General features: G+C 33.8%; 1 protein-coding gene across 1 annotated transcript in view; it reads left to right on the top strand.

Moving 5' to 3' along the window:
• Window positions 1-17,814, top strand: part of LOC135219668 (tyrosine-protein kinase Src42A-like) — a 225,595-nt gene that overhangs the window by 121,447 nt on the left and 86,334 nt on the right. The window contains exon 4 of the mRNA XM_064256617.1: window positions 10,973-11,136. Within this exon, the coding sequence (XP_064112687.1) occupies window positions 10,973-11,136 (164 nt within the window). The remainder of the gene's footprint in view (window positions 1-10,972; window positions 11,137-17,814) is intronic.

Below are 17,814 nucleotides of genomic sequence, written 5' to 3'. Positions count from 1 at the left end.
CTTACAAACATCTCCCTCTTCCCGAACACCCCACTTCCCGTCCCTGCTCTTCCATCTCCTACATCAGCCTCTAGAGCCAAAAGTAATTGTATGATGATATTACTTTTTGTAATTTCCCTCTGATAAACCGTCTTAAATAATTTTGAAAAATCATGTATAAAACCATGAATCTCATTGTAGTTTGTTTTTAAATTTATTTTTTTATCAAGTTATTTTATTTCTTTTCAAATAATTAAGTGAAAATATGTTAACTGGTAAGAAAACGTCTCCACCAATAAGGCTTGCCTTTGCAAACAGTGAATTCATTCATATTTCAACACCTTTTACTACGTAAAAAAAAGCAGCGTTGCCATTTAGAGTGTCTAGTGAACGCAGGGGGTAAATGTAATCTTTTCCGCGACTCTACCTTACATGGTGGAGATGGTGAAGGGGAGTTGTGATTTTTGCTTGGTGTTCCTCTTCAGCAGAAATCTCTCTCATAAGTCTCTTGCTTTGTAGTAGGAGGTTGTATATAGAGAAAATGAGTGGACCAGGTGGTAATTCACAGGGATTTCACCTCCCTTTCCTAGCTCCATAAGCAATTAGACATAGGCTGTCATTCTTGGACATTTTTAGACTGTCCACATACATACATTTTTATTTTCTAGCATTGTTTTAGTGCCTTTCCAATGAATGGTCAGACTTGTGGTACACATGCAGAAACTTATTCCACTTTCCAGTGCATCCTCAGTCATGCAAGTTCCTTCAAAATGTATTTACAAGAAGGTGGTGGTGTTCTTTGCACTTGGTTTGGTGGATAGTGTAGACTTTATGAGCAAGAATCTTTCTACTGAATCACTGGTTCAAGTTGGCCAACTCTGTCAAAAGTATTCCAAAGGCCAAGGACCTATTGCTTCACCTGGGCCAGTTTCTATGCATTATAATTTTTAATTCTTTAAATCCTCATTCTTATCTAGTGATGTGGGGATGATACTTAATTGTACAGGCTTGTCAGTCAAAGACAAATAGGTGCTTGTTTGAAGAATTTTATGCCTGAAGGAAGCTTCCTATATGGTGACGGCATTCCTTATTAGGAAACATGGCCTCATTGGGGATTTTATCAGTTAATCAAACTCAATTAATGTACAGTTTTTGCATAAGAAATTACAACTTACAACTAATGTTCATTAAATTTGTAAGTAATCCAGAACCATCTTTGTCTCCAGGTGCTGTAGGAGGGACTCTGTAACCAAGAGTTGTCCTCGGGAGTAGTAATAACAGGTTTGGGGTGGTGGACGGATTGATCCTGTAGATAAACAATATTACATGCCATTGATTTGGAAAGAATCGGGTGGGAAAGTGATGCCAATACTTTTATAGGCCATAAATTCACTTATGGCAACTTTTACACTGAGTGGAGTGAGTGAGTGAGTACACTGACTAAGATCACAAGTGTGGGCGTCTCAGGACTTCGGTAGTGCTTGTGACTTGAAGGGGGAATGTTCTGCTTCTCTCTCGCACATGACGTCTTTTAGTAAATTTGCTCGTAAATATACCAAGGGGTTGCTGTTGTTTTTTGTTCTTGTCTTTTACGATAGTATGTTGGTTGTAAATGTAATTTTACAAAGAAAATGGCAAAGAAATATTAGAAAAAACATGTAAAAGTAAAAAAAAAAAAATTTACTGAATCTTCGTTCTTGGTATATTTACCTATAGATTTTTCAACAAATATGCTAAGAATTTCTTATCTTTTTTTTTTATATTGTGTGAGCAGTAATTATAATTTTACAAAGTAAAACAAATTTATTTATTACAAAAAACATAAGTTGGTAAAATTTACGATTGTCTTGTAAAAGAGGGCCCACAAGGGGTTGTAAATCATTTTCAACTTCTCGCAGTTGGTAGGGAAAATTTTTTAGAATTTTTTTACTTTCACCATGTACATTTGCTTATCTTCCTCTTTCCTTTGATTTTTTTTTTTTTTTTTTTTTTTTTTCCTTCTCTCCCCCCCCCCTCCATAAATTGGCCGACTTCAAAGTTTACATGGCCTGAGGAGCTGCATATCGATATATTAACTCATCCAGTAAGGTTTAAGCCCAAGTCCAGATTTTGGTTTTTCCCTTTTTCATGCAACACAAAACAGAGTTTTAACTAGTGTCATTACACTTTCATGCATCATAGAATGGTCAACACTACACCTGGTAAAACTGTGTCGATATCAGGGCAGTGGAAAGACCATCAGAGATACCTAGCAGGTTTATCTATGGTCAGAAACAAAATCTTTGCGGGAAGTTTGCTGCTTTGAAAGAAATGAACAACATTATATTGGTTTGATCCTTCTTTCTATGGAAAGACAGTTTGGCAATTGGGGATTCAGAAAGAACAAACTACCTACAAATGGTCTTTACATCTGTAAGTTTGGCAGTTGCTGTGGGATTTGAGGAGCACTCATTTAGACTTACTAGCATGTAGATGAACTGGAACACCCAAATGATTACTACTCCTTTGATGGCGCCTAGGCTTGAGCAATGGATGTTTTCCTTAAATGTGGCTGGATTCAGACCCATAGGCCTGCCTCTTGTATGTACTGTAAATACTATTGGGCGGTTTCAAGTTCAAGAATTGCCTAGTGTCTCTCCTGTAGAGCCCTTGTAGCCTCAGGGGAAATGATTTTCAGAATTTCTAGTGCTCCCGGTAGATGTCTCTCAATCTTGTGTTAAGAGGAAGTCAACTTGAGTACACAATTCCATACTTTTCCACTAACTTATGCATCTTCTTAACTGCTTGGAGATGTTAGAATATCCCCTCCCAATAAGTTATCATAGGATCTATCCTTAAGTGGAAAACAGCCGTGGCCTTGGGTCAGAAGCAGTGGTCTGTGCATTGTTGAGGGTGCCATTCTAGAGGAATTTTCAGCACCTGGAACCTTATACACATCAATGTTTTTCTGTTTAAAGTTAGTAAAACTTCTAGCTGTGAAACTTTTAGCTGTCTACTTCCAAAGTTATCGTTCCATACTTTCCTCGGCATTGCATTATGTAATTTTAGATCTCGCTGAGGATCAGCATCATAAGGTGTTGAGATTGAACCCCCTTCATCTCTATATCAGTCTCTCTGGAGTTTAGAGGCAGTTGTAAATTTTATCAAACATTTTATTTAGCACTATCAACAGTTAATTAGTAGATTTATTGCCAGCACCCTTCTTTAAGGTGTGGTAAAGGGAATGCTAATTTATCTTTCTGCCTTAGAGTTGAGCGTGATGTTAGGGCCACGTTTTACAGTGAACTGTAAGAATTCCAATGTAACCTCCACATGGGGAAGAGTAAACTTTTCTGTGCCCTGTTAGGATAGTTAAAACCTAATCAGATAGGTTAAGCCTGGAAGAGGTAGTTATCCTTTTGGAAACCTAGAGCATCTTTGTTGTTCCTTTAGAAACCTAGAACATTTTTGTCAAAGGTTAATCCTGGAAGGGGTGAAGTTAACCCTGTTTTGTGGTTTTAGGAAACGTATATAAGTTGTCAAAGGTTAAGTGTGGAACAGGCTAAATTAACCTTTTTTTTTGTGGCTAAAACCTCAGGTGTTTAGCTATGAAAAATACAAATTGTCTTAGTGGAAAATTTGTCATTTTTTACCTGCACTATCTTAAGTATACAGAATCTTATATAAAAAGTAAAACCTGTGATCCACTAGTAGTGAGTAGTCTTTTCCTGAGCTGAAGAAAGAGCAATTCTTTAGGCATTTTTGTTTAAATCCCAGGTTTTAATATTTTGGGGAGCTGGAAGGTACAAATTTTGTATAGGAGCGTACCTGTACATATATCATAAAGGTATTTATTTTAAGTGACTGTCATTTTATAGGGCTTTTGGACCAGGCACAGGAGTCCCCTCACACTGCTTCTGTTTCATTCTGGCTGGATCGAAGTGTTTTTCTGTGCAAGGCTGCTCTTTGTAACACATGTATGAGAGCCTTGCTCCCTTAATGTAATCCAACTTCTGGTGGTAGTGAAATCCAGGAAGGATTCCAGATTGGGTTAGAATATATGGGGTTTCATGCAAGAAACCTTTAGCTCGATTGGCTGAGCGGATTTTTGTCTAGGTGCACTACCCAACGTCCTTTTACCAATGTGGGAATCAGCTAACTTTAACAATAGGTAAGATTCATCTCAAATTATATACATTGTCATAAAATTTATTATTTGGATACATACCTATTGTTAAAGTAGACCCCACCAAGCCTACCCACAACTGTGGGCTGTCAAGGAGAATTCTGACAAGCTAAAAACATTTGAAACGCACCTGGTGGAGAACAGGTAAACTAGACAGTCATCCAGATAACCATTTGATTTTTTTTTAATGCAGACTCGCCTAGTTGATGTGGAAATATAGCTAACTTTAACAGTAGGTAAGTATCCAAATAAATTTTATGAAAATCTATATTTTCTCTAGTTTCAATTCTGTGGTGTCCAAAAGTTGATATACATGAGTGCTTGTGCAAGGATGAAGTTCACAATAAATTAAGAATTAGTTCTCAGCGGTGTTAATGTGCTATTAATAGAGGTTCTCATAGGGCATCACAAGACTTCCTTTTGCTCTAGTCTGTACAAAAGATGTCAGTTCAAATCTAGGACTTGTCTTTGTATCCTCATACATAACTTGGTGAAGAGGTAATCCTACAGTCTTTACTGGATAGTTGGGATAGAAATTTGCCTCCACAGTTACAAGGTGAAACTCACTTTCACAGATACGAGATGATGATGTTTGCCATTGTAGCTTATGCTCATCAAATGGAACCGTGGGAACTTAGCTCAGAAAACTACTTACAGAGAGAGGACCTTATTGAAACAGTGTTCAAAACTTAATACCTCTTAAGTATCAGCAGGTATCTGTTTTCAAACAAGACCTTATCAGAGCCCTTCATTCAAACTTCAAAGGACCTTTAGAACAAAAGGAACAGGAGCTGTAATTTGGCCAGCAAAGTTACAAGGCAGAGGAGGTAGGATTAGTTGAGGCCTTTCTTCATTTCCCTCATTTGTAGTATATTCCAATGTTGACTTATCTCCAAAGACATCTGAATACTTGGTAGAATATAGAACTGAGCTTTGGATCATGATATTCTGAGACTTAATGTTTTGTTTCCATATGGCCGTGGTTACCTGAGGTCTTTTGTAGACCTTGGTCAGCTATTATGGGCTGTCATACTGATCAGAAGATCTATCAGGATAGGATGACCTTATGGCCTCCATAGACTTGGAAGATGCCCACTTTCACAAAGGAAGTTCATATTAGAAGGAAGGGGGTGTTCCATTTCATGTCTTACAGCGTAGACATCTTTCTCTGCCATTACCTTGATGACCGGCTGGTGTGGGTTTATCAGTGGAGTTACTGCAACACCTCTCCATACTGCTCAGTCTGGTCCAGCCTTGGGGTTAATAAACTAAAAGAAATTGAACCCAATTCCTTCCACAGAGGGAATGAATTCAGAGTTTTTGGTAATTAGTCAGACTGTTGGAGGACAGAATTCAGTGTTTGGTAAACAAGAGAATTTTCTGAAGAATTCTCTACTCGGCCAAGTCTTAACAGGTGGTGAATGGTCATTGGTATAACTAGTGTTGCTGGTTCCTTACACCAGGTTCAGGATAAGGTTTCTTCAACAGCAGTATGCAAAGATATATGTAGGTCTTGATGCCCCACAGTTTTCCCATTTCAGTAGTGGGCCATTTTTCAGGATGTACAGTGAATGAAACTCAACGCTCATCAAAGTCTTGGGATCTTTTAATTAATCTGAGCATGAAAATTCTAATGTTTTTGGATGTGGAGACTTGAAGTTTGGGGCAAAAGAGGAAAAACTGCTTGACTGCTGTTTAAGACTAGTATTTGTTTTCTTTAGCCTATGAGGATTCCCAACATTACTGAAAGGTTGAATGGTATGAGTCATGTTTAACAGTTCAACCACCATCTCATGCAAATAACCGAGGAGGCATGTGGTTGGAATCACTACATTGGTAGCAGTAAAAAAAAAAAAAAGTTTTTTTTCTTTTCACATTGGGAATATCAGAGACCAGGACCCCAGAGTTCCTCCAAACTTGGAAATTGTTGACAGGAGAGGGAAATCTTGTTTTCCTGACCCTATAAGCATTTAAGATATTAGAAGGTTGAATGTTAGGGTTCTTGTTTGACAGTGCAGCTACCATCTCGTCCATGAGTAGCCAAGGAAGCAAACATTGAAATTAGCTGCGTTGGTTACCAGTAGGAATTTTCATTTTTGGCAGAAAAAAATGAGTAGTTCTAAGGTTTATTTTTGAAGCTTGGAATTTGGGCCACAAGTACCTTTAGTAGGGGATTCGAAGTCTTGCCTATTATGAGATCTTAACAATTATCTGCATAACAGAGTAGTTCCCAGGTTTAGTTTTGAAGCTTGGACTTTGGGTCACAGATACCTTTAGTAGAGAATTTCAAGTCTTGCCTACTTTGAGATCTTAGGAACAATATCTGCATAACTCATAGCAGTTAGAGCCAGTCTTCTTGCATTTGCAACTTCATTTAAAAGTGTACTGAATTTTGTTGCCTTCTACCAGACCTGGCCATCATGGAAGATAGATGCAATGATGCAAGATTGGAACAACTTGGACATACATGCCTTTCCACCATACAATCCAATAGACAAGCTCTAGTCAAACTGGGGAGGTTGAACTTGGAAGATAATTATATTGCTAATTCCTCCTCTCCTCTTGCCTGTTAATGCCGTTATTGCACCCGAAATGGTGCATTGTAACGACACCCTAAATCTGCTAACACCCTTTAAGCTGTTAGCATTTTTTGGTCACCTAGCCCTTAAACACCGAGCCGGTATTTCCGAAAGTGTCTCCCGTATGCCGGCGACGTTCGCGAGTGAGCACTGAAGCGGAAAAAAAAGTTTTAAAAAAAACTCACAGCACGCTTAATTTTCAAGATTAAGTTAATTTTTGGCTCCTTTTTTTTGTCATTGCCTGAAGTTTAGTATGCAACCATCAGAAAGGAAAAAAAAATATCACATGTAAATATTGGAATATATGACAGCGCGAAAGAAAATTTCCTATATAATTGTATACAAATCGCGCTGTGAGCAAACCGGTTAAAGATAATAAGTTAATTATTTTATCATTGTATTGTACACTAAATTGCGATGATTTTGGTATTTAACAAATTGTAAAACGATCAAAGCAACACTGAGAAAATATTATCACAATATGATGCCTGAATTCATAACACGCGGACGTAATAAAAAGCTGTTTAAAAAAATTCACCATAAATCGAAATATTGTGCTAGAGACTTCCCGTTTGTTGCAAAATGAAGGTAATTGATTGAATATTGCTAGACTGTAAGTGTTGTAGCTTACAATTGCAGTTTTACACCATTTCGGTCGAGTTAAAGCTGACCGAAGGACTAATTTTTTCTATTTATTGTTATTTATATGAAAATATTTCAAAACTGATAAAAGCTACAACCATGGGTTGTTTTTTTTGTATTATACATGAAATTGCTTACATTTTCATATATAAAACTTTATGTAACGGCTAATATCAAACGGTGCAAACATTACAACAATCGGACGAAAAAATTTATGATATTTCAAAACTGATAAAAGCTACAACCATGGGTTGTCTTTTGTTGTATTCTACATGAAACTGCGCACATTTCCATATATAACACTGTATGTAATGGCTAATTTAAAATGGTGCAAACATTACGACAATCGGACGAAAAAATTTATGATTTTTTTTCGGAAGAGTTACCACACGGGCGTAAGGAAAAAGTTTTTTTTTTTTTTTTTTTTTTTTCATAAATTCACCATAAATCGAAATATTGTGCTAGAGACTTCCAATTTGTTGCAAAATAAAGGTAAATGATTGAATATTACTAGAATGTAAGATTTTTAGCTTACAATTGTGTTTTTCGACCATTTCGGTAGAGTCAAAGTTGACCGAAGGTTGATATTTTGGCACTTATCGTTATTTATATGAAAATATTTTGAAACTGATAAAAGCTACAACCATGGGTTGTTTTTCATTGTATTCTAAATGAAATTGTGCACATTTTCATGTAAAAAACTTTATGTAACGGCTAATATAAAACTGCAAACATTACGACAATGGGACAAAAAATTTTGATTTTTTCGGCAATTACTGCCCGAACGCAGGAATTTTTTTTTTTTTTTTTCAAAAGTTCACCATAAATCTAAATATTGTGCTAGAGACTTCCAATTTGTTGCAAAATGAAGGTAAATGATTGAATATTACTAGAATATAATAGTTTTAGCTTACAATTGCAGTTTTCGACCATTTCGGTCGAGTCACCAAAGTTGACCGAAGGTTGAAACTTTGGCACTTATCATTATTTATATGAAAATATTTCAAAACTGATAAAAGCTACAACCATGGGTGGATTTTTGTTGTATTCTACATGAAATTGCGCACATTTCCATACATAAAAGTTTATGTAACGGCTAATTTAAAATGGTGCAAACATTACAACAATCGGACGAAAGTATTTCTTGATTTTTTCGGAAGTTACCACGCGGATGTAAGGAAAAAGTTTTTTTCATAAATTCACCATAAATCAAAATATTGTGCTAGAGACTTCCAATTTGTTGCAAAATGAAGGTAAATGATTGAATATTACTAGAATATAAGAGTTTTAGCTTACAATTGCGTTTTTTGACCATTTCGGTAGAGTCAAAGTTGACCGAAGGCTGAAATTTGGGCACTTATTGTTATTTATGTGAAAATATTTCAAAACTAATAAAAGCTGCAACTATTAGTTGTTTTTTGTTGTATACTACATAAAATTGCGCACATTATGCTCTATGTAATGGCTAATATAAAATGGTGCAAAAATTATGTCAAAGCGACGAAATAATTTCTGAGATGTGTCGCTGATGCTTTTTAGTGCGAGAAGAAAGAAATTCGCGCTTGCGTGCCTGGGTAACGATTGTAAACAAAACAACAGCTTGATCCGTGAGCTCCCAGCATCCCCCAAGGCGTGTGATTCAAAAGTTTTCGCCTAGTAGGCCTATAACTATTTTTCCGCGAATTTTTTTAACAACTTTTTTCATCAACATACCATACGTCGGTTCGGCACTTGACAATTTTCGTCGACGTTTAATACGTCCAATCGGCATTAAAGGGCTAGCTTCTCCCACTTTGTAGTGTTTTACATGACCTCCATTTATGCATCTTTCCAGCTTGCTCTTCAACTTCTTGAATGATTAGTTGCAAATTTGGGTTTTTTCCCTTTTTCACCCTTAGATCTGGGTACTTAGTATCTTTAGTTCTAAGTATCTCTAACTTTGCTGTTCAGCCACTCCAATTCCAACTTCCTCTTTTCATTTTTGTAAACACTTATTAGCTGAAAGAACCCTTGTTGGCTTTAGTATAGCCTAAACTTCATAATTAATTTATTCCTCCTCTTTGACTGTAATAGGAAGAAAATGCACAAAGTGAATCAATTAATACTCTCTCCCCATTGGTTACCACCTTGCTGTCACCAACCTTGTTCTATTTTTAACCAAATCCAGCAAGTGCTTTGAGATTTTCCCCCACGTAAATACCTTGGGTTCATAGTTATAAAAAATACAAATTGATTAAAAAATTTTCATATTCTTGCACTCACTGCCTCTGATTTTTTGGACAGCAGTGTTAAGTTTTACTCCAGCATTTTATAGACTTGGTAATTGATCTAGGCATCTCAGACTTAATTAGGTACAAGTGAGACGGTTCCAAGACAATTAATGAGACCCCCAAGTTTAGGTTGATTTGGTTCTGAAAGGTTTGGTTTGACCTATGTATTAGCCATTGAGTCATGTCTTGTTACATGCTATTAACTGAAGATGATTTTAATCCTTGAAGTGTGTCAGGAGTTTACATGAAATTCCAGAAGTTACTCTTTTTAAAATACTTCTCTCAAAAGTTTTTTTCTTCTACGCTTGACATTATTTCTAAGGTACAGTCATCCAACACCAGTGACATTCTAACAGCATTACATGTTATAATTCCTGCTATATCTTTACAGTCCTCAGTGGTGAAGGATGTTCTTTATCCAGTTCATGCAGGACAAAAACAGTTTTTCTTTCACTGAAACTTCAAAAATGGGCCAGAGAAAGAAATGCATTTTTCAGAGAAGTCGTTTTGGATTTAAAAAGCTGATAGTCAGATGATGTTCAGATTTTCAGATGTAAAGGTCATTAGTTGGAAATCGAGGGTCATGATGTACATGCTCTTCATCCTTCACAATTAAACACAACCTGGAGTATTCTTCAGGCAAGGATGTTGCGGAGTTACTCTGCTAAATTATATTTTGATATGGTACTAATAAACGCTAATTTACTTGAATTGGGATTGACTTGGCAGCAGGTTTTTTAGTACTGAGAGTGAGTTTGCAGCGTCATCTCTATTATAAACACCATTGTTTTGTTTTTTATCGCTATAGGATGTGCTTTGGATCTTTGTTCTTGGAAGATGCTTGATAGTGTGACTTGGAATTCATCTTTATGAAAATATGGAAAAATATGATTATGTAATTGGATTTTATTTAAAAAAAAAAGATATGTCATGCATATTGTAAAAAGGTTTTTGGTGTATCACATATATTTAAATGAATCATTACCCTCTTTTACAACCTTCTAAAATGTGTACAGTGACCTGAGTTCAGTGTTTATCTTAGTTTACATCCTTTGCAATTTTACTGCATTTATTGTGTTAACATTTGGAACTTGTAACTGAAACACACGTGTTTTGCCTTTCATGGCGCATTACATAGCTCTCTCTCTCATGATGGTTAAACCAGGTTAGAGCAGTTGAACTGTTCTTATACTATTTAGCAATTTTCTATAGCCCATTACAAATGTAATGTTTTCACTATGAATGTTTAATGTGCCTAAATATTATTGCTTGATGCCTGTGTATGTGATGAATCATGATTTATCTTGATCTTGTCATATTTATTATTTGATTTACAGTCCGAGACGGTGACACAGTGAAGCACTACCGAATTCGTCAGCTCGATGAGGGTGGTTTCTTCATTGCACGAAGAACAACATTTAGAACACTTCAAGAATTAGTAGAACATTATAGTAAAGATGCTGATGGATTATGTGTAAATCTTAGAAAGCCTTGTATTCAGGTGAGTAAATTTTGAAAGCTAGTTTTGTGCATTACATGTATTCATCATTCAGTATTTCATTTGTATTAGTTAAGTTACTTATTTCTTTGTGTACAGTACAGTATATTCTTATTAGTATATATGGAAAGCAGGGTATTTTCTGTCCTTATTTCTTTGTGTACAGTACAGTATATTCATGTTAGTATATATGGAAAGCAGGATATTTTCTGTCCTTGCTAGATGATGTATTGCAATATTGTGATTAGCACTCTATGCAATGCAAGATGTTAAAGCATGTCACTCTTCTTCCAGAGATTGTTTTAGTTTGGTAAGTTGATTAATCTTAGATTTTTTTGTGAAAAAATAAGGTGATAAGCTATGTTGTCTAGTTGCAAAAGTGTGTGAAAGGATTTTACCAATCACAATGGTGTGTAATAGAGATGCTCTGATACCAAAATTTAGGCTGATACCGATACTCATTGAAAAGTGGTACTAATACCTTTCAGTAAGCTCTTATCTGGATATGTATTTCCATTACCTTTGTCTGTCAGATTTCTACTCTCTTGCTGTGCAGTTATTTTCTACTATGTGACATTGTTACTATATGAATGATTAACATTACCATAGTTTTTGTTTGGAAGCTTAAAAGTTATCATCTCCATTAAATAGAAAATGACCATTTTTAAGTAATGAATAGGCATCCAAAGTTCATTGCTAATCAAGTTACTACTAAATTCCATACTTGGACTCAGTTATATAATACTCTATTCTTGGTTAGCTAAATGTATACATAGTTACAAATACTATCATATATATATGTACAGTCACCTCTCAATTAACGCGATGGTTATATTCCTTTATCAATAAATACATATTGTGCTATGTCTTTATGTCTACAGCCATCGTCTGCAGTGCTGATGCATGGGCGATTTGAAAACAGCACTCAGGCACCAGTTCACATTCAATCAAATTTGTTTTTTTCTCAAACATTTTAAAGTATTTTCTAGCTCATGTTAAATTGAAAACACGTTAATTACACATGTTAATTGTGTGTGTGTGTGTATATATATGATATATATATAAATATATATATATATATATATATATATATATATATATATATATATATATATATATATATATATAATAATATATATAATATATATAATATATATATATATATATATATATATATTATATCTATATATATATATATATATATATATACATATATATATATATATATCGTGTGTGTGTGTGTAATATCTCATTACCGTGATTCATTTACATATCGAGCTACAAATGTCCTTTGATATATTATATCGTATATAATATATATAGATATACTATATATTATATATATATATATAATATATATATATATATATATACTATATATATAATTATTGTATTGTAATACTGTATATACTAACATACATACATACATCATACATACGAGCGACAAATGTTTCCTTGATATATATATAAGTATATAGATATATAGATAGTATTCTTATATATAACAATATATAATATATAGATATATATGATATATACATAGGGCAATAGCACAGTACTATACATACATACAGTCAAGATTCATACAAGATAGATAGAGTATATAATATCAGTACAGACATATACGGAATCCATAATAGCATATAGTATTATAATATAGATAAATTATATAATAATATATTATATATATATATTATATAAGATTAGTATATATATAAATAAAGGTTTATTTGCCACGAAGGAAAAAAATGAAAAAACGAATTGGCCGAGTACTTTTGGTCCTATTCGGACCCTTTACTGAGGCATGCCTCAGTAAAGGGTCCGAAAGTACTCGGCCAACTCGTTTTTTCATTTTTTTCCTTCGTGGCAAATAAACCTTTATTTATACATAGCATCACGTTTTATATACTTCGTGATCAAGTTATTCATATAAAATATATATATATATATATAATATATATATATCTATATATATTATCTCTATATATATCATATATATAGATATCTATATTATCTAGTATATATATATATATTATATATATATTATATATATATATATATACTATATATATATATATATACACATAAATATATATGCATAAATATACATCTTATATACATACATACATACATTATATATATGTCATATCACATTACCATGATTCATATGCATATATCGAGCTACAAATGTCCTTTAATATATATATATATCAGGTCAGTGAATACGCATATAAAACCTCCAGGTGATGTCCATGATACGAGACGTAAAAATGACATTTTATTCAAAGAAACTTTTTGCGCATGAAATTCTCTGTGCATCATCAGTCTGAAAGAACATTAAGACACATTTATAAATAAAATACAAGAAAAGTGAAAAAAAAAAACAGGAATTCACATATAATAAAAATAGCCATAAAATTACATAAAGGAACAAAGTAAAAAACAGGTTAAAAGAGACTGCTTAAGACACCAACCGTTCATTGTGAGGAGAGAAGATGGAATGAACTAAAACACGTTAAAAGTAACGACTTCAACTATTCCAGGTACAGAGTTGCTGAGGACGTGTTACTGTTGAGGGAGGGAACAAGCCTCTTGTTGATATATAAAGACTCAAAGGTAGTTAAATGGTCAGAATGTTTGACATGGTCTATTATGGAAAACTGTTCTTTTTGTATTTCAATTTTGCAATGGGAGGCATGATTTCTGATATTGGAAAATTCAGGTTGTTTTATTCTCTGACCAGTGCGAAAGCTGAAGCCCAAGTGAGAGCAATATCTGACCCTTAACAGCCTTCAAGTTGATCCGACATAAGAGCCCGGACATCCAGGGCATGTAAATTTGTATATAATGTTGGATCGCATAAAAGGCTGAAGGCGATCTTTATAGTTAAAAAAGAAACCAATTGTGCAGGGATTGCTAGATTTGAGCTTGACTTTCAAGCATGGTATCTCATGTTCAATGATTTAAGTGAGGCTGGATGTAAATTTCAAGTCAGATATATAAGGGATCGTGACATAAAATAGTCTTTTGGGGACATTAAAAATAGGTATTGGTGGCTGTAAGAATTTCGTAACTATTTTGTTAATGGTTTTTTGAATAATTTCGAGTGGAAATGAATTAGATTTGAAGAAACCTAACAAAAAGGTAATTTCCATGTGAATAGTTGCCAAGACAAAGAGTATTTCAGTGCTCTATTAACCAAAGTGTGAATAGTATTAAGTTTAAAAGACTGTTGACACGAACTATAATAATTGTTAGTCAGTCCAGTAAAAGTACGTTTTCTATAGACTGACGTGGAGAACTCAGAGTTAGTTCTGGTAATTCTTAAATCTAAAAAAGGTAGACAATCATCATTCTGTACTTCCATTGTAAAATTGATATTAGGATGAAATTTGTTAATATACTCTAAAAAAGAACATTGCCATGGGTGTTGAAACAAGGCAAAGGTATCATCAACATAACTACGATTTAATGAGGGCTTAAAGTTGGAATCATACCGGTTTAAAAACTCATACTCCAAATGAGACAAAAAAAAAATTTGCAAAAATGGGGCCTAAAGGAGAACCCATAGCAACTCCATCGACCTGCGAGTAAAGTCGCTGATTAAATACAAACATCGAAGTTTGAGGCCCATGGCGAACCTTCCTTTCTTGATATATATAAGCGAGAAGACAAAATTAACAGATTTCTAATGGCTGCTTATAACAATCCTCCTTTCGCTATCCCAAAATTTTTAGCTGGACTTTTATCTGAATATAGTAATAATGAATACTCTTTAAAAAATGGATATGACTTTCAACAACTGATTACCAGACAAGATGGAGATTACTATATGGTTAGTTTTGACGTTGAGTCTCTATTTACCAACGTACCTCTTAATGAAACCATCAATATAAAACTTATATTGATGATGAAGATACAAATTTCCATGGTTTTAATCGGGCTATTTTTAAACAAATACTCGATCCTGTAGTGCAAGATTCAATGTTTGTATTTAATCAGCGACTCTACTCAAAGGTCAATGGAGTTGCTATGGGTTCTCCTTTAGGCCCATATTTGCTAATTTTTTTGTCTCATTTGGAGTATGAGTTTTTAAACCGGTGTGATTCTAACTTTAAGCCCTCATTATATCGTAGATATGTTGATGATACCTTTGCCTTGTTTCAACACCCATGGCAATGTTCTTCTTTTTTAGAGTATATTGACAACTTTCATCCTAATATCAAATTTACAATGGAAGTAGAGAACGATGATTGCCTACCTTTTATAGATTAGAAAATTACCAGAACTAACTCTGAGTTCTCCATGTCAGTCTATAGAAAATGTACTTTTACTGGACTGACTAACAATTATTATAGTTCATGTCAACAATCTCTTAAACTTAATACTATTCACACTTTGGTTAATAGAGCATTGAAATACTCTTTGTCTTGTCAACTATTTCACATGGAAATTACCTTTTTGTTAGGTTTCTTCAAATCTAATTCATTTCCACTCGAAATTGTTCAAAAAACCATTAACAAAATAGTTACGAAATTCTTACAGCCACCAATAGCTAATTTTAATGTCCCCAAAAGACTATTTTATGTCATGATCCCTTATATATCTGACTTAAAATTTACATCCAGCCTCACTTAAATCATTGAACATGAGATACCATGCCTTAAAGTCAAGCCCATATCCAGCAATCCCTGCACAGTTGGTTCCTTTTTTAACTATAAAGATCGCCTTCAGCCTTTTGTGCGATCCAACGTTATATATAAATTTACATGCCCTGGATGTCCAGGCTCTTATGTCGAATCAACTTGAAGGCTGTGGGTCAGATATTGCTCTCACTTGGGCTTCAGCATTCGCACTGGTCAGAGAATAAAACAACCTGAATTTTCCAAAATCAGAAATCATGCCTCCCATTGCAAAATTGAAATACAAAAAGAACAGTTTTCCATAATAGACCATGTCAAACTTCCTGACCATTTAACTACCCTTGAGTCTTTATATAATCAAGAGGCTTGTTCCCTCCCTTAACAGTAACACGTCTTCAGCAACTCTGTACCTGGAATAGTTGAAGTCGTTACTTTTAACGTGTTTTAGTTCATTCCATCTTCTCTCCTCACAATGAATGGTTGGTGTCTTAAGCAGTCTCTTTTAACCTGCTTTTTTACTTTGTTCTTTTATGTAATTTTATGACTATTTGTAATATATGTGAATTCCTGTTTTTTTTTTCACTTTTCTTGTATTTTATTTATAAATGTGCCTTTATGCTCTTTCAGACTGATGATGCACAGAGAATTTCATGTGCAAAACATTTCTTTGAATAAATTGTCATTTTTACATCACGTATCGTGGACATCCCCTGGAGGTTTTATATGCATATTTGCTGATGTGATATATATATATATATATATATATATATATATATATATATATATATGTATATGTGTACAGTGGTACCTCGACATACGAAAGGCTCAACTTGCAAAAAACTCGACATACGAAAGCAAATACAAAATTTTTTACAGCTCTACATACGAAAGGTTTTCAAGATACGAAAGGTTGTTGCTGTAAAGTCCCGAGATTCACCCGGACCACCGAGAACAATTTTAAAACTCCCGCACCGCTAACTGAGTAAACTCGCCACCATCCTCCCGCTCTCCCATTGGTTCCTGATGCTAGTCACCCCATAAGGTCCACTGTCCTATTGGTCAGCATCTACCCCTTGTGCTTTAAGTATTCTATTGGTAAAAGGATGCTGTAAATTGAAAAACTTATTCATGCAATACATTTAATAAAAAAACATTAGGTAAAGATAGAATAAAGAATAGAAATGAATGGTTATTATACTGTTTGGTAGTTTCAGTAGTTGAAAAGAGATAATGAAAATTTATGGCTTACTGTGTAAAGTGATTGCTTGGCGATCGTTCAATACTCATAAGTGCTGGATGTAAACAGAAGTTTGGAAGCCTTTTTTTGTTTGTTTATTATAGTTAATGGTTACTTAATAATTATTTGAAATGAGTACATGCAATACATTTAATAAAAAAATTGTGAATTAGATATCATAAAATATAAAATAGATGTCAGAATCATAGACTAGGCTACAGTAGCAACCGCTAACATAGGCTAGGCTTATTGCTAAGGGACATTTGCTAAAGTCCTAATATGTGCAGTAAAAATGGGGTTGAACATTACATGCAGTTGAATATTACTCAAGTATGTACAGTATTTTGCCTTTTTGGAGTCCTATTTCTTCTGTCGGATCGGCGTCGTAACCTTAGAACATGTGTTTTAGGCCTGGAAATATAATTTACTGGGGTGTTTTTGGAGGGCTTGGAACGGATTAGCCATTTTACATGTAAAATGTGGTCCAAGATACAAAAACTTCATGATACGAAGGGCGCCTCGGAACCTCGGAACGGATTAATTTCGTATCTCGAGGTACTACTGTATATTATATATATATATATAATATTATATATACGTATATATATATATATATATATATATATATATATATATATATATATATATATATACATATCATATATATATATATATATATATATATATATATATATATATATATATATATATATATATATATATACATATACATATATATATATATATATATATATATATATATATATATATATATATATATATATATATATATATATATAT

The sequence above is a fragment of the Macrobrachium nipponense genome, chromosome 1 (assembly GCF_015104395.2).
Source record: "Macrobrachium nipponense isolate FS-2020 chromosome 1, ASM1510439v2, whole genome shotgun sequence".
Classification (NCBI taxonomy): domain Eukaryota; kingdom Metazoa; phylum Arthropoda; class Malacostraca; order Decapoda; family Palaemonidae; genus Macrobrachium; species Macrobrachium nipponense.
Note: the sequence above shows the minus strand (reverse complement) of the source record. Positions and strands in the feature narration are given on the sequence as shown.